General features: G+C 31.0%; 1 protein-coding gene across 1 annotated transcript in view; it reads left to right on the forward strand.

Annotated features, from left to right (window-relative positions):
- The window catches only part of LOC111637900 (E3 ubiquitin-protein ligase MYCBP2-like), a 263,246-nt gene that overhangs the window by 229,035 nt on the left and 6,391 nt on the right, over positions 1 to 27,820 (forward strand). The window contains 10 exon segments of the mRNA XM_023383504.1: positions 455 to 741; positions 2,647 to 2,737; positions 13,085 to 13,204; positions 14,506 to 14,613; positions 16,233 to 16,361; positions 19,467 to 19,602; positions 22,459 to 22,556; positions 24,319 to 24,507; positions 25,308 to 25,415; positions 26,887 to 27,096. Coding sequence (XP_023239272.1) covers positions 455 to 741; positions 2,647 to 2,737; positions 13,085 to 13,204; positions 14,506 to 14,613; positions 16,233 to 16,361; positions 19,467 to 19,602; positions 22,459 to 22,556; positions 24,319 to 24,507; positions 25,308 to 25,415; positions 26,887 to 27,096 — 1,476 coding nt within the window.

Consider the following 27,820-nt stretch of genomic DNA (forward strand, 5'->3'; position numbering starts at 1 on the left):
AAAGCATAGCATGATGGGTAAAAACAATTTTGTATCCAGGTGCAGAGGAGTAAAAAATTTTCAGAGTTTTAAAGAGTTAAACCACATAAAATGAATCTCAACAATTACATGTCTGCACAGTTCATTCATTAGAAATTGACCCTGGCATTTCAATTAAAAGCATTGTATGTTTAAAATAGATTCAATATTAATTAAGTTTCAATTAATAATAAGGGGTGAAAATTTACTTGAACTTTGCAAGCAGAAGAAATACAAAAAACACAGAGTTTCAAGATAAAAATTGAATCCATTTTGTCACATCTGTGGAATGAAAGGAGAAAATGCAAAGATGCTGAGAATTTTCTGTTTTCTATTTGTGAATTTGAAATGAATTAATTGCATTGATTGATTAAATTGAAAGATTCAAAGTTTTCTTGCTGAAATGTATTAATAATTTGTAGTTATTTATTTAAAGGTTACTTCATTATTAAGGAGAGTTTTACCTGAAGTATCACCACAAACTTTAGCATCAATACTTGGTGTACCATCGTTACCTCCAACAGATTTCAGTATAGTCTCTGAAGTAAGCAAACTTTCCCAGCAAGCAGAGCAGCCATATGATCTGCATCGCATGGGAATTCTAGATGTATTCCTTTCCTGCATCGCTAAGGCATTAACTGTACAAATGAAAGTTAAAGGTTCTACAAATGCCAGTGGAAAAGGAGTTACAACTATCACATTAGCAACATCAATTCATCCAAGGTTTGTAATTCTTTTGTTAAATTTTATAAAATTAAAATATAATATAAGATGATTAATTTAAATATTATAAAATGAAAAAACAACAGCAACAAAGTCTTAGTAAATTTATAAGATGATTTTGTCCTGTAAGCACTAAAACAGCAATACATGAAATTTAACTGAACTTTGAAGACATATTCTTTGTAATTGCGGTACATCTAGCTGATTTTAAAAATTCAATTATTATAATGTATGATTAGAAATAAAGAATAAAAAGAAAATCAAACATCTGAATTCCTATCAGGATAAATTAAGGCTAATTAATTAATACAATTTGGGTTGTTAAACCACCATTTTATGTTAGATTTAATAATTAAAAATAAATAAAATTTAATATTGAATAGTCCAGAAAAAAAGATGTATAACTTTAAAAACCTTTGAAATGTAACTTAGTTAATAAAAGAAATTTTCAGTTTATTTGAACCTTTAACATATTATTTGTTTTTTCTGATTGTAGATGAAGTTGACTTTTATAAAAGAGTTTTTTAAAGAAATGAATTTTAAAATGCATATATGTTTTTATTTGTAAATACCCACTAGTAAATATGCATTATTTATTTTAGAAGTGCAAACTTTTAAATATAAAATTAGGCCAACTAGAACGTGTGCCTAAAGACTAGAATATTGAAAATTGAATATACAAACTGTAACTAGATTATAGTTACATTTATACTACTTTGGTAACTGAGATATTAATAAACAGTACAACTACCTTTATGGTTCAGTAAAAGTTTATTTGTGTATTCTGAAACCATGTCTTCTTCATTTTTGTGTTTTTATCATCACGACTAGGTGCATAGATAGACACTGGACATTTCTACATCATCTTTATTCGGAATATCCTATAGGCCAATACATGTTTTGGGATGTCAAGAGTATGTGCCAGAAGATGTTCGATGTTAAGTCAAGAAACCTTAACTGTAATAGTACTTTTAATTGTAAATATATTTTAAACTATAGTAATATTTTAACAGTAAAACAATTTTAACTGTAAATAAGTGATTTTAAACAGAATGTATATGTGTCAACACCACCTATCGGAAATCCTGGAAGTCATGCTGATAGATGAGGGGCTTACGCCTGAAATGCGTATTGNGTCTCTTATATTCATCTGTTACTTCCATTTTAACGAAAATAAACAACTGAAATGTTCCCAATTCTGAACAGTATTATATGAATGAGATCCAATTTAACACTTCAGTGGTAAAAAGTATCACATTAGACTGGCATTTTTAACAGCAAAACAAGATTTTTCTCAAAGTCATAAAATACACATGAACTTATGGACTGACCTGATGATAGTACTTTTGATTGTAAATATATTTTAAACTATAGTAATATTTTAACAGTAAAACAATTTTAACTGTAAATAAGTGATTTTAAACAGAATGTATATGTGTCAACACCACCTATCGGAAATCCTGGAAGTCATGCTGATAGATGAGGGGCTTACGCCTGAAATGCGTATTGGCCTATAGAAGATTCCAAATAAAGATGATGCAGCAATGCCTAGTGTCTATCTATGCACCTAGTCTTGATGATAAAAACACAAAAAAGTTTATTTCTCAAACGTTTTCAGTCTTCTTAATTAATTGATTTTCCTCAGGAAATTTAGATTCAATTTTTGAAAATTTCAGATTTTGAATTTTAATTTTAGCCAAAACTGTTAGCTTAATTAGTGTTGTTTATTTTTTTACTTGAAATTTTTTATATTTATATTTTACAAAATTTTTACAGAAAAAACAAAAACTCATATAGTTATAATCATTTGTTGATAAAATTGTCATTTTTAATTTTCATCATAAGTGTTATTTATCAATATGATGTATCTTTTCATTCTTTATATAATTCTCTGTACATTTGTAGAGACTATATTGGAGCGAGATGGTGGTTACGAGGGTGCATGGCTCGAAAGTTAGCTGAAGTAATTATTCAGTTACTCAAAGATATGGCTACTGTAAGTATTTAGAGTAATTTAAACATAATTATTTTAAAATAAAGATCTCATTTATTTTTGTTTTGTTACACATTTTCTTGCACTGCAAATATAACTTTATATGGTTAACTGCAGGTGTAATTATAAAATAAATGAAGTGGAAATGGAATGCCAAAATGCATATGAGAAAATATTAAAAGTACAAGTACAAATAAATACTAAAATAAATAAAAATTCATCAACATGGGTTTGAAAGTAAATTACTCAGCTTCTAAACAGAACATTTTCAAATAGCTTTCTGAGAGTTGTTATATAAAAAAGGAGAAAGTTTTGGTAACTTATCTACTTTTAAGGTAAATGTTTAAGTAGAAGTGTATAATAATATCAATTAAAGTATGGATTAATGCATAGAAAATGAACAGGAGAAAATTAAAGATGAATCTTGTGTATACATGTCCTTGGCAGCTTTCAGAAAAATTTCAATGACAGATGAATGTCTGCAGTGCATAAAAGACTTTTTACTTTTTCTAAAGATGCTCTTGGTGACTTTAGACAAAAGAAAAGCTATCTGATGAATTTATAACTAAAAGTTAAAATTGACAGATAATCTACTTCATCACCAGGGCTCTGGAGTCGGAGTTTTGGTGTTTTAGTCGGAGTTGGAGTCGTCAAAAATCTGTCAATTCCAACTCCTTTTTACTTTTCCAACTTATGTATATAAAACGGAAAAGTATTGAAATTGCATCAAATTTGACCCTCAGAGTTTTTTGCAAATCTACACGTTTGGAGACTTCCTGAACCCAAAAGGTGTCAAATAAAGGGGGAAATTTGTGTATGTGTGTTGGCATCTAATTTGTTTAATTTTTTTATTCTCTGGTTTGTGATATTAAACAATATATCAGATTGAGTAAAGTTTAAGAAACGAAATTTAGCACGGTAGCTTGTGTATAAAGGGGCATTAATGCTATATTTTACTTGTTATTAGTGTTCACAATTTTTTTTTATAAAACTTTTCTCTATGCAAATTAAGCTTGAGTTCTAATATGAGCACAGACAGAAAAGGAAATCTTACAAAATTTAAAAATGATTGGACTGGAATACTGGACAATGCACTGGAAAAAGTAAATCACATTGACCATTCTTCAAATTTGGATGTTAAAACGGCAATACTGCACTATCCAGACATTATGCAAAATACAGCATTGATTGTCACAGCATTACCACCAACCAAGCTTCAGTAGGGCATTTATTTTTTGCTCTTAAAATTATTAAATCTGATTTAATAATTTTAAGAGCAAATGAATGCTGACTTAATAGTAGGGATTGTAAATTTACCGACTTTTTCATTTACCGGTAATTCGGTAAATGAAAATTAGAATACCGGTTTACCAGTAAATTACCGGTAAATTTTTTTCCTGAAAAATAAAATTAAGGTGATAAAAAATATAAGTAATTTTGATTTCCATTTCACATTTTCTATTTCAAAGGTATAGAATATAAAAAATATAAAAATTAAAGTGTTATTCTAAACAAACTATAATAATAACTTTTAGAAACATAAATAAAATAATACAGAAAAATAAAAATAAAACAGAAATAATATATAGTACCTAATACCATTTTACTGATTACCATTTTTTAAAAAATAACTTCTCAAGAAACTTAAATTATTTAAAGTCTTATCTCCTAATTTTGATCTAATTTTTGTACAAAATAATCCAGGTTAGGTTAAGTTTCTAGACTTTTTCGGACATCATCTTTAAGTAATAAAAATCTTTCCAGCATGTTTAGTAAGCTATTCCACCGGGTTCTACAATCTAAAATTAAAGAAAGTTCTTTTCGTGAGAGTAATGGGGATTCCCCACGAAAATAAGGTTAGAATAATACATATTTTGCACAATCGTAAGGCATAATGTTAGAATCTTGTAATAAATATTTGTATTTAATTATTTTAAACAGTTGTTAGAAGTAAAAAATTTATTTAAGGTACAAATTTTAATGTTATTTTGCAATAATATTGCTTTAATGTCCTGTCATAATGTGGTGTATTCAAAATTGCTATTAATTTAAAAAGTACGTGAAATATTTACGTATTATTATTTTTAAATATTAAAAAAAAAAAATATTTACTTAATCTTTAACAAAAACGTTGATTGTAAAGATTTTAAACCTTTAAAAATCTCAAAAAACGGCAGAGCACAAATCACATATGCTAACTAGAGCTTTCTGTACAATTTACAGTGCCTCTCAAACCCAAGAAAGTTTAAATTAAAATTAAACAAAAAATATCTCACATAAAATTAATAATTAGGTATATTGTTGCTTACACTTATCTGTCTTTTTTTTCAATGTCCCTTTAGCCCTTTTAAATATCTATAAACACAATATTTTCTACATAAAAATTTCTAGTATGAATTTTTCATTTACCGAATTTCATTTTTCATTTACTGAATGTTTTTTTGTCAATTTATCGGTTAACCGGTAAATCGGTAAACCGGTATACAATCCCTACTTAATAGAAGTGTTTCTTTTTTAATAAGTAATTCAGTTTATAACAGATATGGAAAATAATAAATTAATCAACATGGCAAAATAAACAACTATTTTCTTTACCAGTCTAAATGTTATATTTCTTATTCTTGACTTAGTTTAATGTGTGATGATATGGGCAAGGGGTCAGAGCCCTCTAATCATCGGATCAGTGAGATCTGCTCACAGCGTCACTGGATGGCTTTTTATTGAGTGACGAGGGGGTTGAGAAAGTCAATGGGTGTCTGTGTGAGCAATGATAGACAGGTTCACAGGTTAAACAAACAAATAAGGAGTTTATTATATAACTACCATGTAATAATAATTTACAGGAGCATACGTACAGAATAAAATGATTAAATGCTTAAATGCGGATAACATATAAATCTATCGGTAAAGGTGATCAAACTAGTCACTATGCCACATGCCTAACCTCTAGAGTGAGAAAGTTTACAAAGGCTTCTGACCTCAAATATACCTCAACAAGCTGTTGGATGACTATATGCAATGATCATTCTGGTGATAGGGGGAAGTGTTAAGTGGTGTTGTACATGTGCTTCGTGTTTAATTGCGATTTCTTGGACATAAAGTGTATTATGAAGGTGTAAATTATTTATCGCTAAATTCAGGAGGACAAGCGCTCTCGGTTAGTATTGTTATTTTTATATTCGGTGGACTTTCGTTCGAGTTTTCGAGGCCCGAAATTTCGGTTTTGGGCAAGTTCTCCAACGTGTTTAGCTCTTTATTTCGTTCTTTTGTCTGCGGGTATAGACTCTTTGAATTGTTATTATAATTATAAATATAATTATTTTGACGGTGAGATACTCATCAACTGCGGAAACACGACTCGTTTCCTTATATCGCAGTGGCCACGACTCGTTTCCATATATCGCAGTGACCTTTTCACTCTGAACAAAGGGCTTTGTTCCCTACCACGTGGTGGAGGTAGCCACTCGGCGTACTGTGTACTGTTGCTATTCCGTTGGGGACTTTTTGTTTTGACTTATTGCATCGGTTAAGTGGCTTGGACTATACACATTGTTCAGTACTGCTTGTATCTTCAATATGGAAGGTGTTACCGTACCTCGGGACGATGTCAATTCCCTCGAGGAAACTATTCTCGCAGAGGCCAATGAGCACTTTGTCAGAATTCTAGACCTAGTGCCAGAGTCTTATAAATCGAATATATCCACTAAGGAGCGCAAGGAAGTTCGGGAAAGGCTTACTTGCCTTTTCTCTTGCCTTGGTCAATTCCAAGGCATCCTGCGTGAGGTCAGATCCAACCACCCCAAGTGTTCTCCGCCAACAGCCCAGGCTGTTCCGGCTACCACGTATGCAGACATCACCCGGCTGAATATGAAACCTACCTCAACAACCAGGACAATAAACAAATCTCTCCGAAACAAACTAGAAAATGAAGGCTCTGGCGGAAGCTTTGCTCTTCTCCTGTACCCAAAAACTGACGAGGAGGGCGGCAATTCCACTACTAACATGCAACTCATTGAAAGTGAAATTATGAAAAAAATAAAACCACATGAGCTCAAAGTGAAAGTTAAAGCAGTGAGAAAAGTAAAGGGGGATGGCATTTGTTTCAGAACAAATAGCCACAAGGAGGCCGAAGTCTTAGCGGAAGCCATTGAAAAGCTTCCAGAAATTCAAAGTAAAATCAAAAGCAAGATATCTGAGGGAAGGAGACCCAGAGTAATTCTTAACAACGTACCCATCACTGTTGACGAGGCTGAAATTCTCCCCATAATGTACGAACAAAATGACTTTCTACACACTACCACCAAAGAGGAGTTTCTTGACAATACAAGGGTAAGCACAATCCTGCACAGAAACAGTACTAAAGAAAACTGCAGGCACATCGTCTTGTCTACAACACCTAGGCTACGTGACTCCCTGATACGTACTAAACATATAGCTATCCAATGGGCCAATATTTTTGTTAATGATTATATCCCACTGGTGCGATGCTTCCAGTGTTGCGGGTATAATCATATTTCGGCCAACTGCCCAAACAAGCAGAGGTGCAGCCACTGTGCCAAGGGACACAGGTTTGGGGAATGTAAGAGGCTTGACCACACCCCTTGTTGCACCAACTGCAAGGAGGCCAATAAAGATATTCCAGTTCAAGACAGATATACCACAGACCACAATGCCTTTAACCCTCGCTGTCCAATTACAATAAGAATGAAGACCCAGACTATAAAACAGACCAACTATGGATTGTAACCAGCCACTACATACTACGAGGTCACCTAATTCTTCTTGTTTGTCCACTACCGCTCATAACCTAATTACAACTCATGCTTCTAACCGTAACAGCCATACCAAAAGGAATATATCAATTCTACAGATTAACTTACAGCGGGCCAAGGCCCCTTCCTCCCTATTAAATAAAACAGCCGAAGATTGGAATTCTGATCTCATTGTGGTCCAAGAACCTTACCTCTTCAAAGGCGAGCTCACCAGTTACTCTGGCATGACATCTTTCCCACCCAGGGGATCTAAGAGCAATTTTAAAACGGCAATTTTGGTTAGGAATAAACACCTTTCTGTTCAGTATTTGCCGCACCTCTCCACTACTTATGTCACCACCTGCTCTATCATAATTAACCATGGAAGCATATTTATCTCCTCAATCTATTGCTCACCGTACCAGGACATCGAGCCTATGTTAGATGACCTGGATCAGATCAGTAAGACAGTCGCTGATAGACCTTGGCTGATTTGTGGGGACACAAATGCCAAATCGTTCTTATGGCACAGCCCAGTCGAAGACAGCAGGGGTTTTCGTATGCAAGAGTTTGTAGCAACTCTGTACTTGACCTCATGTAACACCAGCCCCCTCGCCACATTCTATTCCACAAGAGGTGAAAGCTGGATTGATGTTACCCTGGCAAATATTCATATGGCACCAAATGTTTCCTACTGCTCAACGATGACCGAGCCGAGTGCCAGTGACCATAGGTACATCAAGATCGAGCTACAGTTTGATATTGTGAATACTGTCAACACCACCATGTACCACCACACCAACTGGACTTCCTTCCAACAACTTATTCAAGACAACTGGAACTTTAATATGCCTATTATTCAAATGGACGAAAGGGACATCGACAACTGCATCCAGAACCTCACTAACCTTATACTAAACTGTTACCAACTGGCCAGCAAGAAGAGGACCAAAACAAAGACCAATGCCCCATGGTGGGATGGGGAACTAGCGAGGCACCGTAAGCATGTCCGTACTCTCCGAAAACGCTATCAAAACCAGACGGACGAGCAAATCAGGCTCACCCAGAAGGCCGAATACACATCCAACTTTAATAATTACAAAACCCTAATTAATAAAAAGAGACATCAAGCCTGGAGGCAATACTGCAGTCGGTTTAACGAACCTTGGGGTGACCCATACTATATTGCCTTCAAAAGGAGAGACAAGGTAGATATTCCTATGGCTGTTAAGACTAACGAGGGATCCTATACCAATTCCCTGGAGAATACTCTAAAGGAATTGTTTGAGTATCACTTTCCTCTCGATGACCCTGAGGACGACACCGTGGACCAAACAGAGACCCGTAACAGCACGATTGAACCAACCAACCAGGAAGATGATCGACCCTTTACTTACAGAGAAGTCAATCATGCAATTAACCTTATCAACAACAAAAAGGCACCTGGTATGGATCACATCACTGGAAAAATGGTCAAAGAGGTGTTCCTCGCCATTCCAACAACATTCGTCACACTATACAACCGATGCCTAACTTTGGGTTATTTCCCTCGTTATTGGAAATGTGCATCAGTAAAATTTATTAGGAAACGCCAGAATGAAATCCCACAGTTTGCGAAAGACTATAGGCCTATCAGCCTGCTCCCAATCATGGGCAAGGTTTTAGATAGGCTAGTTATTACCAGGATCCTATCCTACCTAAGAAGAAAGAATGCCCTTAGCCATCATCAACATGGCTTTACTCCTGGGAAGTCCACCACTACGGCTCTCACCAAGATCACAGAGTACATCACCCAGGCCAAAGCTGAAAGGAAGCACACGCTGTTAGTCTCGATCGACTTCCGTGGAGCCTTCGACAACCTCTGGTGGCCCACAATCCTGCAACAGCTCCAGGTTCACCACTGTCCTCGAAACTTATTCCATCTGATCAAAAGCTTTATCAACGACAGGAAGGCTGGCCTTTTTGTGAACAACATTAGTCACTGCCATCATGTCACCAAGGGCTGTCCACAGGGGTCAATCTCCGGTCCGGGCCTATGGACTATCGTCCACAGCGATCTGCTATCTAATATTAATAATGATAATGACAACAACCATCTTATCCAAGGCTATGCTGATGACACAGTTATTCTTGTCTCTGACAAGAACTCTGGCAATTTACCCATCCTATGTAATAATCTCCTAACAAAGGTCTTCAGCTGGAGCGACAAAAACAAGCTCCCCATCAATTATTCGAAGTGCTGCTATATAATTTTTTCTAAAAACACTCCGCTACAGAGAAGCCCACGCATTGAGATCAATGGTGTCAAAATCTCCCGTGTCAAGGAATTTATATACCTAGGTGTTAAACTCGAGCAACAACTACAATGGTCCAGCCACATTGACATGGTGGTCTCGAAAGCAACTAAGGCATCAAACGCCCTTTTTTCCATCGCTAAGAATACCTGGGGCATTGGATACAAAGCAGCCAAATACATTTATCTAGGAGCAATTGAACCTATTTTGCTCTATGCGGCTCCGATCTGGGCGGAGGCTGCACAGAAGGTTCACATTCAAAGGAAGCTTTCTAAGGCCCAGCGCATTGCAGCTCTTAGGATCTGCAGGGCTTACCGGACGGCCCCGACCTCTGCCCTTCTGGTCATTGCTGGTCTGCTTCCTGTCCACATAAAAGCCAAAATGGCAGCCAGGATCTGGAACATTAACAACTTAGGCACCAGCAACTACCTCTGCAACACCAATAAGAATAATACTATGCTTTCTGATCTCCCTGAGCAAGTAAAGGAAGATATCAAATCCTACGGTATTGAGGTGAAGGATGCTAACTCTAATATGACGGTAGGCTACCCTACCATCAGTAGTTACACCCTTCCTCATGATGATACCTGTGACATCTCCATCTACACCGATGGATCCAAGAACAACGAGAATGTGGGGGCAGCGTTTGTTCTTATTAACCATCATAACGGCGACACTCATAAGTCTGCCTTCAAATTAGGTCCTCATTGTTCCGTCCCCCAAGCGGAAATACTTGCTATTACTAAGGCAATCGACTACGTTTTCACCGATTGGTTCCCCCGTAACAAAACCATCATCGTTTATACCGATAGCATCACTGCCATCCACTACATTACTGGCCTCCGACGCAGAGGCGATAACGTTCTTCGAATCCACCGTCATCTTGCCTCTAATACGCACAACCACAATGTACATTTTAAATGGGTACGTGGCCACTCGGGTGTAGCAGGCAACGAAGCCGCCGACAGCCTCGCTAAATCCGCCGCAGCCTCCTCCCTCCCGTCTAGCTACGACAAAATCCCACCTTCTAAAATTAAGTACTGGAACTTCCAGCTTGCAATCCACCAATGGCAACAGGAATGGGATAGCAGCATCACAGGCAGGACGACTTTCAACTTCATCCCTAACATCACCCAGCGCCTTCAGTGGAGACACTTCTCTCCTTCTTTCGCTATGACCCAGTTGCTTACTGGTCACGGCAACTTCAAGGCATACTTAAAAAGATTTCATATTCTAGAAGACAACATCTGTCAGTGTGATGGCACTTCCATCCAGGACAGCAGTCACTTCCTCTTTGACTGTACGCTGTTCAACCAGAACCGTGACATTCTTATTGGCAGTGTACTCTATGCTGGCTTCAACTGGCCCTGTCCTTTTAACGTCTTCCTTGAAAACAAGGACATTTATTATAAGCTAGCAGACTTTCTCTCAGCGACGGCAGCACTGAATCCAGCGAGCAGTCTACACATCGCAAACAACAGTGTTCGAAATCCTGATTGAGTGGACTTCTCTTCAACAGTGTTTCTTCATTGTACCCAGGAACTGTTACCTTGTGATTTTCACTTCCTTTGTGGCTTTCTGTATCATAGTGTTATGCTACTGATCGCTACGCTACATGCTACTGTTTTATCTGTTTTACTGCTTTGCTTGTTCTCCCCACCGCTTGTCAGGCAGTTGTCCTCATTATTTGTCTTTTTTTTTTTTACTCTGGTTTATTTGTAAATAAATGTGATGCGTGCGCTGTGGGATCCCACCTCTTCCTCCCTCTTCCTGCCCCCACTTTCATCCCCTATCCTTCGCATTTCTCCTTCTTCCTTCATTTCTTTTCCCCTCCTGGTCGTACGTATGAGTGATACCAGGAGTTCCCCACTTTTCATAAATAAATAAATAAATAAATAAATAAATGATCATTCTGGAATATGGAAGTTGGAACAGTCCTATGTCTTCTACCTGCTTCTTCTCGGACAGAACCAGGATGGGAGACACTTGTACCAAGAACTTCCTGTGATGATTGCTCTAAACTTCGTGTGACGATTGCTTTTATACAATCGTCGTTGGCACTGAGCCAACTGATCGCTCGTCATTACGATGACCAATTCACAGGTGCATGATGACGTGCAATTTCTTCCTAAATTGTTGATGTTAAGAGTTGACATCTGATCTATTTTTGTGAGAATGTGAGATAGGTCTTTCTTCATTGACTGATATTTACAATTCCTTCGAAAAATTCATCTAACAGTAAAACTCAAAAATTTACACCCTCATACCATCGGGCTCACAAATATATGTGCATACTTATATATTATCTAATATACTCATATGTTATGTACAACATTTTTATTAAACTAATTTATTTCTGTACAAATGTATTTACTGTTTTTATTTATACATGTTTAGCAAATACCATTGCCATCATCAAACAAGTCAATAAATATGAATTTATATATTAAGTTGAAGAAATTTTTAAAATCATTTTATTTTTTATTTTTTTTAAAGTAATTAGAATTGTCATCATTATTACTTTCCCAGTTGTTATGCAGTATAGGCCTATATCAAAAGAAAAGAATGATGACCAGTCAAAAAATGACTTCCCCAGATTTTTATTCTTTTGGACTCAGGAAGCCTTGAAACGTAGAGAAGTGCAAAAACGTGGGTTTTTTTTTTGTATACATGGATGTTATAATGTGTGTGCGAGCACGATTCAGTTCAACCACTTTGAAGCTTAATAACTCTTGTGTTAAACCATTCAACTCCAATTCAAAAACCACAGAAGTTATATTTATATATTGACTATGTCATTACTTGTGGAGTCTTTTGCCTTGGAATAAAAAAGTTTCTACTTTATTAGAACTCTATTTATTGAAGCTTTTATTTTGAGGTCACATGATGACATCAGAATTCCTGAGCCTATATTGTTAACAAGTTCATCCCTGGTCGGAGTCAGATCATAAGGCAGAGTCTGAGTCGGTAGATTTTTACATGACTTCACAGCCCTGCTCATCATATAATCCACATTCACTTTTAATTGATTTATAAATGTAGGTAACCTGTGGATTATGCATACAAAATTACATGTTGGTAATTTTTCAATAAATATTATCTTCTTTAATTATTAATCTTTAGTCAATGACATAAGGAGTTGTTTGAATTTTGTAATTTATATTGTAATGACAAAAGAAATGTAACAAAAGGTTAAACTAACGAAGTCAATATACTATCTATTCAGTTTCACATGTTTTTTTATCTTTATATATATATAATATTAATTTACTTAAATACCTAATAAAATGTTTTTTTAATCATAGGGAAAACTGACAGAAGCTTGGGCTACCGTTACTAAAGGTGCTATTGCAGAAAACATTCTTAATCTTACAAAATTAGATGATCATTATCGAATGCCTAATGAATGCCTCCGCACACCAACGGTATGTTTTATTTTACTTTTATATTATGTTATGCTCAATTTTTAAATTTATATTTATTTAATGTAAAGATTGCAATAACTACAGCTTGAATATTGAAGTAATTCTTTGTCTTATTAATTAAACCTTTGTATTCATATTATAATTTTTTTAATAAATGTTATCAGTTAGCTTTTTCTTATTGAAACTTAAAATATTTTTATCAAAATATTTGTCTGCAAAACTTTTTTACTGATAAGAATTTTTATACTTATTTATGGTGCAGAAATAATGGGTATTTACAAAAAATAAAAACAAATGCAAAACAAATATACATCATGAAAATATAATAAAAAATATACATATACAAAAACTAAAACTTGTAATATTTTAATGTGCGATATCATTTGAAACAGTAGTCAATGTGTATGTAACATTTTTGCACGCAAACAAAGTGGATTTGTGTTTATCATCTAGCATTTTTCAATTGGAATAAACTGCACAGTCTGCCACAGAATAAACTAGGATTTTATTCAAAATTTGTTTATGTAACTGTAAAGGAATTCTGGAAATAACAGGCAGTTCTGTTAAAGCCATACATAAGCCTATATAATATACTTATGCATAGTATGCATTTTGTAATGAGAAATTGACTCTATTTTATGGTCACTAGTTATGTTGTTAACATAGACTCATAGCAACATGTAAGAAGAATAATTTTCAAAGGCACCAAATGTTGTTCTGAGGAATTATTGCAATTTTGCATGGAATTGATATTATTTTTATTGTATAATAAACTAAATATTAACTTAATTTAACTTTATATTAAAATTGTGATAATAGTGTTAATTCTGGATAAAGAAATTTTGCAGAAACTCAGTTTTGTTTTGCTTTCTGGCAGTAATTGTGCAAACCCAAATTGTAGTTAAAGATAATTAAAGTTGCAGATTATACATAAAGTGTGATTATCACTCATTGCAGTATTACATTTAATATTTGATTGTTATTTACTGTGCTGTTAACAAGTGAAACTGACTGTTTAGAGGCAGAAATAATTTTTTTAATACACTAGTTTGGCTGTTATGAATACAGATGGTTGTAAGAACAGATTGAATATCATTTGAGTTTTGCTTCATTGTCACAATTATATTGAATTCAGCTTTGTTATAAAGTGAGATATATACTGACCCGTAATAGAATATTTTATGTAGAAAAGTTTGTAATTTTTGATATATAATGAATGTTAAATGTATTAAATTATTGAATAATTTAAAAATTTTTATGTTTTATAAGAAAATTTAATTTCTGATATCTTTTTCTTTTAGTTATGGTTATCATTAGCTTCACTTTGTGTTTTGGATCAAGAACATGTTGAACGTTTATCATCAGGACAGTGGGTTGGTGGTGCCGATGGTCAACAATCACAACCTCGTGTAAGCCATCCATTGCTTTTTAGCATATTACTAATTCAATTTTAATTATTAATGGGTTCAAATTTAATTTTATGAAAAAATCCAGTATTTTATTCCAGGAATGATAAAATATAAAAATATTTTATCATTCCTGGAATAAGTTAGTGCTTGTCAAAGAGAAACTAAAATGATTGACATCCTTTGAAAATAATTTTGGCTTGTGATTTATTTATATCAAAATTTTAATTTATAAATATTTCATATTGAATATAATATATGAAATTAAAGCTGAAATATATTTTTAGATTTAACTTTACATTAATACGAAAATATTTCAAATATATACATAAACAAACATTACAAACCTGATAAATTTGTAAAGCCAAACAATCACTGGATTAAATCAGGCTACTTTTCTTTGATTATATTTAATTAATTACTAAATAAAATTTAATTTGTAACCAGAGGGAGGCATTAGGCACCATCTCTTATTAAGGCATTTAATAAATATTTATTAAATAAATAAGAGATGATACTTAATGCCTCCCTCTAGTTACAAATTATTTAGTAATTAATTAAATATAATCACAGAAAAGTAGCTTGATGTAATCCGGTGGTTGTTTGGCTTCATTTCAACTATATTAATTGTATTTAACCAAGTAAGGTTAAATCTAATCTAATATATTAATTGTTTTATCTTGTATTTTAGTCTCGCTATATATAGTACTAAAATTTACAGAATATTAGAATAATAACACTCGAGTAAAATTTGCAAAAGCCAGGACTGTCTTGTTTTTCCATGTCTTGCAGGTTTTCTGCTGTTGAAAGAACGTAGTCTTGCCATCTTATCACTTTTGTATTATTCTGTTTCTCTAAACACAAGCACTGAAAATATTTGTTTATGCTTTTATCAGATTGGGTGGGATTAAGCATTTGTTAGAGATATCTGCATATATATAGATTTTATATACAAATAAATGGGCAGAATTTTTAATAAAAAATCTAACATCATTTGTTTAGTTGTCTTTGGTTATTTAATGAAGTTATTGAAACAGATTTCTAAATTCATAGTATTATCAAAAAAATGCTTGGTCTCCTTTAGCTTTTTCTAGTTCTTTCAACTCCTTGTAGCTGAAAACTTGCATTTGATTTAAAGGCTCAGACTCTTCTATCACTGGTTGTCGTTATCATTATTGTCGTCTTTAGTTTGCAAGTCTACATCATCAGTTTTTATAGAAAAAATATACAAGTATAAAATATAAAACCTCAAAATATATGCAGCAGCAGAAACTCCTAGTCAAAAATAATTTATTTCTGATGGATACAGAGCATGCAGGTTTCTGGCTTTTGCATCTATACTTTCCCATATTTAAGTTGCATTAGCACAATTTCTTTGTCATTCTGTTAAGTTCCAGCTTTCAGATACCATTTGTTAGATTAATGTAATTACTTTATTGGAAAATATTTGAACATTTCATCTCTGGTAGATTTGTACCTTACTTGGGTTTCAGCTTTTGTGGATTTTATATTAATACATATAATTGATGTAATAATAGTAAAATTATTACATCAATTATTTAAAGTAATCAGAATTACAGATATTAAAGTAACAATATTCAAATGGTACTTTTTATTTATAGCCTACATGTGATAATCATGACGATGGGGAAACACCTGCAATTATCTTGTGTAGTTCCTGTGGAAATTTATGTGCTGATTGTGATAGATTTCTTCACCTACATAGAAGAACCCGCTCTCATCAAAGACAGGTAAGTTATGATTTGATTAATATACATATATACAGGGTGTCTCAAAAGTCATTATCTATTTTGAAAAATAATTGGAATTACAAAAAATTGATTTAAACATGAAAAATATATTTATTTCAAAGTTCATTCAAAAAAAAAATTAATGTTCCATATGGTAACCATCAGTAACTGTACAGAACTCAAAGGAATAAGCTGCTTCCCGAAATACACTTTGCAGCGAAACAACTCATAAATAGCCTTATCTGTTGGACTTTTCTTATGCAACTTTCTCTCAAAATTGTCTCTAATTTTCTTGCATTTCAAGCCTTTTATTTTGATAATTACTACAAATACTCCACATTCATCATCAGTGATATGGGTCTGAATGGAAAATTTAACAATTACACAAAATTTGGCATAAACCGATTAAGATTTTGTAAATACACAAATTTTTCACTAAACGTACATAGCTTTATGACGGTATAGCATTTTTCTTAAAAAGTATTTAATGTCATTGAAATAGATTGTGGTTTTTGAGACACCCTGTATTTTAATATATATACAGATATATCTCATATAACACGGTAGTTACATTCCAAAAAAGTGGTGTGTTATGCAGATCCGTGCTATACGAAACAATATTAGATTCCAAAGTTAATAAAAATATTCTATTCTTTTTCATTACTAAGAGAAATGTGTTTATTAAAGCAATGAATAATTTATTTTCAATCAATAATTAATTAACAATCACAGTTAAAAGTATTACATGTTAATGTTGATTTTAGTTAAACGAGGGCATTTTTTTACATGGTATCGTTGTCATCTGAATAATTGTCGATCTTGATCAGAAATATCAGCAACATCTTCATTTTTTTTAATTTTACCATAAAAATGTTTATGTATGACAAAGTAAAAATATGTTGCTAGTAGAAAATTTATTATAGCAGGTTGTGTTTGTTCAGTCAAGGGCTGAGAAAATTTTTTCCAGAGCTTGTGTTCAGATACAAAATTGTTTGAATCAGGAATAGTTTGAGTGCCGAGATATTACTATATTTCATTTGCCATTTTTATGAATGATTAAGTTATGTACGATTAAAAGGTTAATATCATTTACCTAAAAATGTTTAAATAAATGACTAAATATGAAGACTAATCTATAAAAAAGCAAAACAGAGTGATGGTCTTAAAGGCTAAAGTCTGAAATCAAAAATGATGATACTTGGTTAATAGGAAAGCTAGGATAAGGAAGGAAAATAATTGCACTATCAGTTTTCATTAAACTTGACAAAAAAACAAAACAAATTGAAAATTTCAATATTTTAAAATCTGTAGGCAAATTTGAGACAACACACACATGTTACTAATTAAATAAAAAATATACGGAATAATAAAGGAGTTTGCACTTAAAAGTTGTGAAATTTTGTACAGAGGATTTCCAAATTCTCAAACTGTTTTAGAGCAAAACTGGGAACTGTTGTACGGGGGAATTTTTCCAATTTTTGAACCTTGTAGAAGTTCCGTGTTTTACGAGGAATACCTGTATTTAATATTTCACTAACATGCTAAAGTGCTAGTAATTAAATGATTATTAGTTTTAATATTCATTAAATTATAAATGGATTAGATTTTAATTAAAAATTTACTGTAAAAAAATATTCTTATTTAAAACTAGTATATTTAAAACAAAATAAGAAAGTGTTGAATTTTGTTTATTTCTGTTACTGTCATTTATACATAAAAAAATATAAATAATTAAATAAATCAGTAATTATCTATAATACTATAAATATTAAATCATATAATATGTGATTTTAAAGCTGATACTTTTATTAAACTATATATATATATATATGGTAAGGTAAAAAAATAAACTGAACTTTTAATGAAACTTGCACAAATATAGTACAAATAAGTAGTACAAATATATACTTTTGTACATATTTGTACTACTAACATTGTGCAAGTTTCATTAAAAGTTCAGTTTATTTTTTACTGTATCACCCTCAAAGTAAATTCTTTTTGTACTAAAAATTTCTGTCAGTATATATATTATCCTTTGAAAAGTAGTACTGTAAGCCATTTTTATGGTGTTTTTAAGCTCTAGTTGCTATGGTTTTTATTTTGGTTTCTGCCATTTGTTCCTGATCAGTGAACACGTGACCAAGAAGAGCATGGTAGTGTTTTTCTAATCTCATTATTTCCTTACAGATTTATTGGGTTTTGTTATGTTTGTTTATGTATATCTACCTTTTCCAAACCACTTTTACAAACTTATAAATTGTGTTAAATATCTCCTGTGCTTCCATGCTTTGAGAAAATGTGCATGGACAAGGAAGCACAACAGTCTTATTAATAAGGATCAGATAATTAGGCTAAGGATGTAAAAAAGGTAACATTATTCACAGATAACAGATAAAAGTATAAAACTGTCACATAAAGGAATTATAAAAGTTGAAGTAAAACTGATTATTTGACATTTAAATATAATTAAATTTTTTAATTTAACAATATAATATACTCAACCAAAGTAGATTAAACTAGAGTAGTCTTGGGGTTTCACATAAACTTGTTTATGAGAGGGTTCTGCAGTTCAGAGAAGGTTGGGAAAGGTGTCTCAAAAAAGACATTGAAGAGTCGTAGATTCCAGTAAACATCAGACTGTAAGTTGTAACAAACAAAGCAATAAAGGCATCAAAAAAGGGGCTTCCAGAATTGCTTTGACAAGTAGTGTAGATGCTGACACATTCCTGATATGTGAAGCTTGAAAGTACTTGGGACTTGATACAATTATTCATTTCTCCAATAAAATAGAATATAGTTGATTATGCAAATTGGAGATTACTTTCAAAATGAATTATTTATATACAAACTAATTATATTTATAAAAAACAGTAAAATTTTAATTTAATTTAAATATGTATGATAGAGAACTTATTTATAGTAAAAAATATTAAAATAAAAAATATTGCAAGAAACTCAATGATTTTTTTTTTAAATTACTTGATTTCAAAATGAAATCTTTTATACTACTGTTAGACTAAGAAAGAATTAAAAATGATAATTTTCTGAATTACATTTAATTTTTTATTTCCAGTAGTAATTGTTATTTTTTATTGTTAAAAAAAGGTTTTCAAAGAAGAAGAAGAGGCAATAAAAGTTGATTTGCATGAAGGTTGCGGAAGAACAAAATTATTTTGGGTTATGGCATTAGCTGATTCAAAAACTTTGAAAGCAATGGTTGAATTTAGAGAAGGAACAAGAAGTAAGATTGCATACTTTATTATTACAAGTTGTTAAATATAGATACAGAAGGCTCTCATTTTAACGGATTGCTCGGGTTCCCAAAAATCATCTGTTGTTCTGAGAACATTGTTTGGACTTTTCTGAACAACAGTGAACAATATTGTGAACAACAGATTTCCTGCACACCCAGGAAAATATTTGTTATTTGAAAAAATTTCCATTTTTAACCTCTGTATATAAGAAATACAAATATTTGAATTTATTTGGTCTCTTGAGATCTCTCTATTCTTTATCCTATAGAAACACTTGTTTGTAACGTACATTTATATTATGCCATATGCATGTACGATAAAGCTGACGAAAATTATACATGCTGTAAGCATAAAAAGAGGCAAATTACATATGCTCATTAGCACTTTGCTTGACTTCGTGATTTGTTTAAAATAATCATCCATTTTGGTTTATTTTGGTGCCGCTTTTCTATATATTGATATTAGCAATGACATGCACAGTACAGCCTGTTTGTTTATGATAAAAGTTGTGAGAAAGGTCTTCAATACTTGAAAATATTTGATGGCCTTGCTAAATTTTAGCACTGCAGTTGGACCAGCGACTGAGTGTTCACTAGGTGATTTCTCCTGTCATATCAGCCAGCTGACTCTCTTCATACAATTATTCAATTGTACTGTATATATCCCAGATATAACAAGTGCATCTTCAAACTCTACAAATTTCCAGAAACAAATATCCCAAATATTAACTAAACATTGAAAAAAATGTGAAGTTTATAATAGATTTGGGGTAGAAAAAGTTTATTTTGAGAAATGGATCTGCTAAAAGGATTTAAAATCACAGTGATTTGGTGGGACCTGGAAAAAAAAAAGCACTTATTCTGAGAAATCTGTTGTTCTGCAGCCGTTAAACAAGATTCTACTGTATATTTTCTTAAAACAATAAGATTCATAAACACATTCTCTAATGTAACAATATTTATAATATTTTGATATTAACATGTTCACTCTTAACAGATAGTTTGTAGAATAATTTTTCATTTTTTTTGTAATTGTGTAATTTAATTAGAATTGAATATTGTTATGCATGTCATAATAAGTTAAAAAATAAAAAAATAATACATGATCTCTTGTAATTTTTAGGAGATAATGTGTTTTGAAATTCAGTATACATAGAAAGTTGTTGAAACATTTATGATTAAAATGATTTAATATTAAAAAATATTGGCAAAATGATAACTGTTCAAACAATAAAACATTTACAAATGTGCTGACGAGAGAATCGTTGCATTCTTCTAGGGACATTACATGTGGCATTTAATTCATTTTAAGAGAAGTCGTATATTAATTTCTTTGCTTCAAATAAGCAGTTTATTAGTTTACCAGGAAAACACACACTGCATAAACTAGAATCAGAATGATTATGAATAAAGAAACAAAACAGAGTAAAAATCTGTGATAAATACGAGTAACTGAATCACTTGCGGAAATGGACTGTTTTAAAATGACATTACAGATTCTAGTATATTTCATGTAAGTGTTTCTTTGTGATTTATTACGTTAANACTTATGATACAGTGTAATCACAAGTCCAGATAGTGATTGAAATGTTCATATGTTCCAATCATCTTTATAAATGAATTGAGCTTTATAAATGATGATTTTAATTGCCTTTTTTCTTTATTTTTTATGATTATCAGTTTTGACAATATCAGCAATAGTATAAAGCTAAACAAATGTGAAAATTTGAACAAAATACAAAATGAAATGCAGTGGAACCTCTATATTCGTAATATTCCATATTCATCACATTTTGATAACTTTTTATTTTTCCATATTCGCTGGTATTTTCTGTATTCGTTGTCATTCCCAACACCAGAAGTGGCACTACAATTGCACACTCATGCCGATCAGCTAGCCATGTTAGCTGGCTGTAGTTAATCAGTCTGCTTTGTGTGGACATCATGTGTGTTGTTGAGTTATTGAAAAATAATCAATATTCCAGACACTCCAAAGTGGCACCCAAATGTTGCTATAGTAAACCAAAATACAAATACATTCATTCAATGATAATGTAATTGCCTACAGTACTTCAGAAAAGTTTTAAAAAAGCAGACAAAAACACACAACATTGGACAAGTTCTTTATTAAATCGAGTGCTGCTGAATCATTGGCAAAACAGACTCCATGATCATAATTGGAATTGCCTAATGTTTTAATTTATATATCTTCTTCTAAACAAATAATACTGTTCTTCCCCTTCTACCACTATATTGTATTTATTTAGTACAATAAAGATAAAGTTTTATAAACAACATAATTTTTATTCTTGTACCTTTTTTTCAGGATGGGAATGGATTAATTGAATATCAGTTATTTATTATGAGAAAAATTGTTTCTATATTTACCATATTCCATATTCATTAGGTTCTTAGGAACAGATTAATGATGAATATAGAGGTTCCACTGTAAATTGTTTATTCCATGCTAAAAAGTCTAGAATGTTTTTCTACTAATACAAATAGTTAACAGTTCATTCGAATTCAATAGCACAACAAATGCACTTGCACCTTTAATGCATTGTCTAATTAGTTTAATCTGTTAGATATGCTACAAATCTAACAGATTAAATTGTTTAAAAAGTATTAAGTTTAAAAGAATAATTTGATTTTAAGAGATTTCATTTTTCATAAAATTCAACTAGTAAAGTGTAAAATTGTAAATTGTTGTTATTAATGTGTATATATATATAAACTGTTTATTCATCATTGTACATGTTTTATTCTGTTCATATTATTATATTATTTTTGATAAATAACTATTAGAATAATATAGAAATTATTTCTCATTAATATATTAACTAGGTAAGAGCAGTTCGTCCGGAACTTGTCGTTTCTGTGGTTCAACAGGTAATACTGGTCTACTTGCTATTGGAAATGTGTGCAGTGAATCGGAATGCCAGGTAATATGAAAATTATATATGATAAGAAATGATTTTTATGTTATACTTTAAAGATAAATTGTCACGAATGACTACTTAAAGCTATTACTGACTATTGAAGACATTATTAATAATAATAAAATAAATAAAATATATATAAATTGCAAAAATGTGATAAAATAAATAATCTATTTTGATATTGTTATTAGATCTAGCTTATAATCATTAAGAATTCACACAAGTTGTTTTTATTAATCATTAATGTTTACGTTATCAAGTGTAGAAAGTTATATCTCAAAAAAATATTAAATTTCATGCCTTTTATTTATGCAAATTATTGGCAAATGCTAAACCTAATAAATAATGTTAAAAAACTACATCATAAATGTGATGAGATTGAAATTTTGAACACTTCAAGTAGATGGTTTTATGGTTTGTAGATTCAAGTGTTAATTTTCTTTGTTTCATTTGCTAGATATAACGCCAATCATTCTAACATAGTTGTGTAGTTTAGTGAACTTTAGCTTTACATGATAGGTCTTTCTGTTGGCAATTATAATTTCGTTAATTAACAATCAGTTTTATTTTACTCTATTTTATTAGCTTTTAATCTTATCAACACTTTCACATATTTTATTTTATTTAGAATTATTAGTTAATAGATAATATAAATAGCTGTTTTGCAGTATTTAATGTTCTTTGGGGAACTGGGTTTACAAGAATCAGTTGCGAATTTCTATCGTAAGAAATAATGGACAAGCTTATCCCTAGATATGAAATTTCAGTTTGAGAAGTTTTCAAGAACAAGGTATGCTTGTAAATCAGGGATTACAATTTTTTTTAATAATATTACAAATAAACAAATTTTGTAAAACATATTCATTATAAGCAAATAAAATTTTTGAATGCCAATATCTGCACTGTTAAATGTCAATGATTCTTTATCCAAACATACATCATACTGTCTCAAAGTTGATGATTGATTGATGTATAGCATTAAGTGAGATACTTGTATTTATTATATTGGGACCCTTTTCTTATTCTTTCTGTATAAGAATGCATTCATTTGAAAATATAATCACTGAAGATGATGACTAATATATATATTTTTGAGATAATTTATCATTGCTAAATTACATAATACAAAATACATAAATAAAAACTTTTGACAAAAGTTATAAATTAAATTAAATTATGAAAACAAAAATTGGAGAAGCAATCATTTACAGTTGGAGATCTTTATACAGGACTTCATAATAGAAAAATTTGTATATAAACGGACACTATATAATAAATGCATTAAAACATACATGAATATGTGCATACGAGTCTGGGAACACAAGCAAATGCCCTCCAAAATTCAGGCAAAACATTGAGGAAACTTCAGGAAAAGCTAGAACAAAATGACCAGATAAATCATTGGTGGCAGCAAAATAAAAATTGGTCCTTACATTAGTATTTGTGTAAAATTTCAGGCAAATCCACCTCCTCTGACATCCTGAACCAAAGTATCATCATACACCCATGTATATGAATATAATAATGCCTACATGTGTACAATTTATATATAAATATCACATTAGCTTTTCTTCTTCCAGACTTTACATTTTAGATATCATTTGCTTGTATCAGTATTTTATTAGTTACACAGTAAAATATGTTATTGTATTATTTAATTATTTCCTAATATATATTTATTTGAGTGTGCTAAAATAATTACTATAGTTTGCTTTAAAAACATGATGTATTTTAAATATTTAAAGCATTTATTATTTGTATTTAGGAACATGCTCGAAGTGCCTGTACAAAACTTCTTCCGTGTGGTCACATGTGTGGTGGAATTTGTAACGAACTTTCATGTTTACCTTGTTTACACGGTTGTGGTGGTGAAACAACTGGTTTAAAACAAGATGCTGACGATATGTGTATGATTTGTTTTATTGAAGCACTTTCTTCAGCTCCGGCTATACAGGTAACATTTCAGATTTAAATGAAAAAAAAAATAAATATGGTTAAATATTTAAAATTTGATGTAAACACAGTCATTTTTATTTTACAAAAAGGAAGCATTTTCATATTTTAAAATAAATCTTTATTTAATTAAATGTTTTTATAAATCTTGGGAGTTCATAAACAGTATTACAACGTAACTAGAATTGTATAAAGAATCTGTCTTTATAAAATTCCAGTCTATCAGGAATAATAATATAAAAAATTGAGGTAATAATTAAATTTTTCCAGTTAAAGTAAAAACTTAATGCTTTATGTTTTTCAAAAAGAAATAAAAAGAATATAATGTCTGCTGAAAGTAGTCTTAATAATATAAAAGATGAAAATTCTTATATTGTTTAGTTAATCTTATTGAATTAGATGATAAACTCTAAGGATGTTGCAGTTTTCATTTATAATTTTGGCAATGGCACAATTATAATATTGTGCCATTGCCATAGGAATTTTTTTAATGAGTTCCGCATATTGAAGTGGATGAGAGCCTCAAGATAAAGGTTGACTCTACCATGAGACTGTTATGTTCTTGAAGTAAAAAGAATAAAATATGAAAACAATTTTATTTTAGAATTTTTTTTTAAGTATACTTCTCATTCTGGCCTTTTTATCAGTATATTATGATGTATTTTTATAATAAAGCAAGAAACATGAATTAAAAAAATAATTAAATTCTATGATTCATTCATTACTTTAGTAAATTTGTTTTAGTAAACAGTTTAAATAATTTATTTAAAAGAACCTTATATAAAATACTAATTTTTCTAGCTTCAATGTGGTCACGTATTTCATCTTCACTGTTGTCGTGCTGTATTAACAAAAAAATGGACAGGGCCTCGAATTACATTTGGGTTTTCGCTTTGTCCTATTTGCAAGGTAAAAATATTTTTATTTTTCTTAAGAAAAATATTATTAATATTTGAAATATTTTATATATATCATTATTCAATATACAGTAAAACCTTACTTATGTGGACACCTTTGGATTGTAGCTTAGCATCTGAACATAAAATAGCTTCTGGGTACATAAGTGAAGGTTATGAAAAAATTGACATTCAGAACAGTAGTGTATCATAATGAATTCTGCTAAAACTATAAATACAGATTATAAAGGTAAACAAAAACAATTAATAAAAAATTTACATGATACTGCACATTTTTTAAAATATACAATAATTCAAACTTTTATTCAGGGTAATGTACTGTACATGGTGATATAATTTAAGAGTAAGTGCTTTCTGTAAAAAGAACTATTGGACAAATCTCAATCAAATTTGGTATACACATTGTCCTGAGTATATTGTTTCAATTTTTGAGGGGAAAATTCACTTCAAAATTTTGCCACTAGGACAAAATTTGATGTCGTCGTCCCCTTAATGTGCTTTTTCTCACACATTTATTTACAAAATTCTGGAAAGAAGTAGTAACATTTTATTATTTATGTTGCATGCTATGTTCAATTGGATTGTTTCCTTGTGTCATACTGAAAAAATTACATTAGTAAATAATTTCTGCTTGTCTTATCAAATTTTGAAGCTGATTTTTATTTCAAAATTTCATGGACATTTACTGCGTGAATGTACAGTAAAATTTGTCTATAATGGACTCTCTACAAAATGGAAATGTATCTAAATAGAAAACAAATTCCAGAGTAGGAAAATTTGATATGTAAAATGCCATTACGAGCTGGAAATCTATCTAATATGACCACGAAAGACTTTTTCAATACTAATTGCATATCATCATCGAAAAATTTCACTTTACTTGGGTTACTACTACTAAATTTTAAATTATAGTTAATGATATAACTTTTAGGCTGATGATTTAATAATGAGTGTCACATTCTGTCATTTGTTTTCTTTGTTTTGTTCAGACTTCAGTTTTGTTCTCTGGAAAATAGTCACTAAAAATTTTAGGATAAAATGTTTTCACTCCACCCATATTAGCTAGATAAAAAAAACAACCATGTCACTTACCAAAATTGTTAGAACTTGTAAATTCTGACTAGTAAATGATATTCATAAATATGGTAGTTAAAACATATTTACTAAGTAGCAGTTCTTAAATAGAGTTTTTACTTTGTATACAATGTTTACATTATGGACATTTTCAACATGTCTATTAATTAAGAAACTTGCATTAGAGAAAATTTACATTAGACAAGAAGCTTAAGGAATAGATAGATATAAATTACAACATTTTCTAACTTTATCTGGATTAATAAAAACAAACTGCTATAAAACAGAAACCTGTCAAATGGAAATTTTGGCTCATCAGTTGCATTCTGTTTTAGACAGGTTTTATCATATACTTGATAATATGTATTTTTCATATTATTTTTTTTTAGGCACCCATGAATCACTTGGTTTTGAAAGATCTTTTAGATCCTATACGTTCCTTGTATGAAGACGTAAAACGGAAGGCTCTTATGAGGCTAGAATACGAAGGTTTGCATAAAGCCGAAGCTATCACTACCCCAGGTGCAAGGTTCTATAGCGATCCAGCTGGTTTTTCTATGGAACGTTATGCATATTATGTATGCTATAAATGTAAAAAGGTAAGAATTTAAATCAAAAATGAATAGTAAGTAAATGTTCAAGTAAACACACAGACAAAATTACATTCATATGCAGAACAGTTAGAAAAGTGCAAAAGTAATAATAAACAAACGTGATTTAGTTATACTCCTCAAAAGAGCAGTTATGATTAGAATTAGTAATTTTCTTAATTAGTTAGTTAATTTTATATGTGAAGGAGAGGTACATTAAAGTCACTTTTTAGTGACTTTAAAGCACCTCTCCTTAAGAGCAATCCCACATTAAAATCTGACAATGTGAATGTCTATGCCAAAAGCAAAAGTTGAACCCACAAACTAGAAACAATGCCTTTAACACATTCATTTATAGATCAATGCATAGAATGTTTTTAGACTATTTTTAGATTAAAAAATCTATCTTTATTACATATTATAAAGTTTTTCAAAATCTATTTTTGATTTTTACTTAACACTTTATATATAAAATGATGCAAAATGTAAAAATTGTTTGTTTATTATCAAATTATATATTATATATGTCCTGTTGATTTTACTTTTCCAGCTGTTGTGTGTACATAGCAAAGGAAAGTATTGGAATCATGTCAAATTTGACCCTCAGTTTTTTTTCAAATCTCCATGTTTTGAGACATTCTGAATCCAAAAAAGTTGCGTGTGTGTATGTTGCATCTATTTTGCTTAATATCTCAGGACAGGGTGAATATAAATAAATTAAATTTGGCATGGT

The sequence above is a fragment of the Centruroides sculpturatus genome, unplaced genomic scaffold (genome assembly GCF_000671375.1).
Source record: "Centruroides sculpturatus isolate CEXI.00-Female unplaced genomic scaffold, Cexi_2.0 scaffold1120, whole genome shotgun sequence".
NCBI lineage: Eukaryota > Metazoa > Arthropoda > Arachnida > Scorpiones > Buthidae > Centruroides > Centruroides sculpturatus.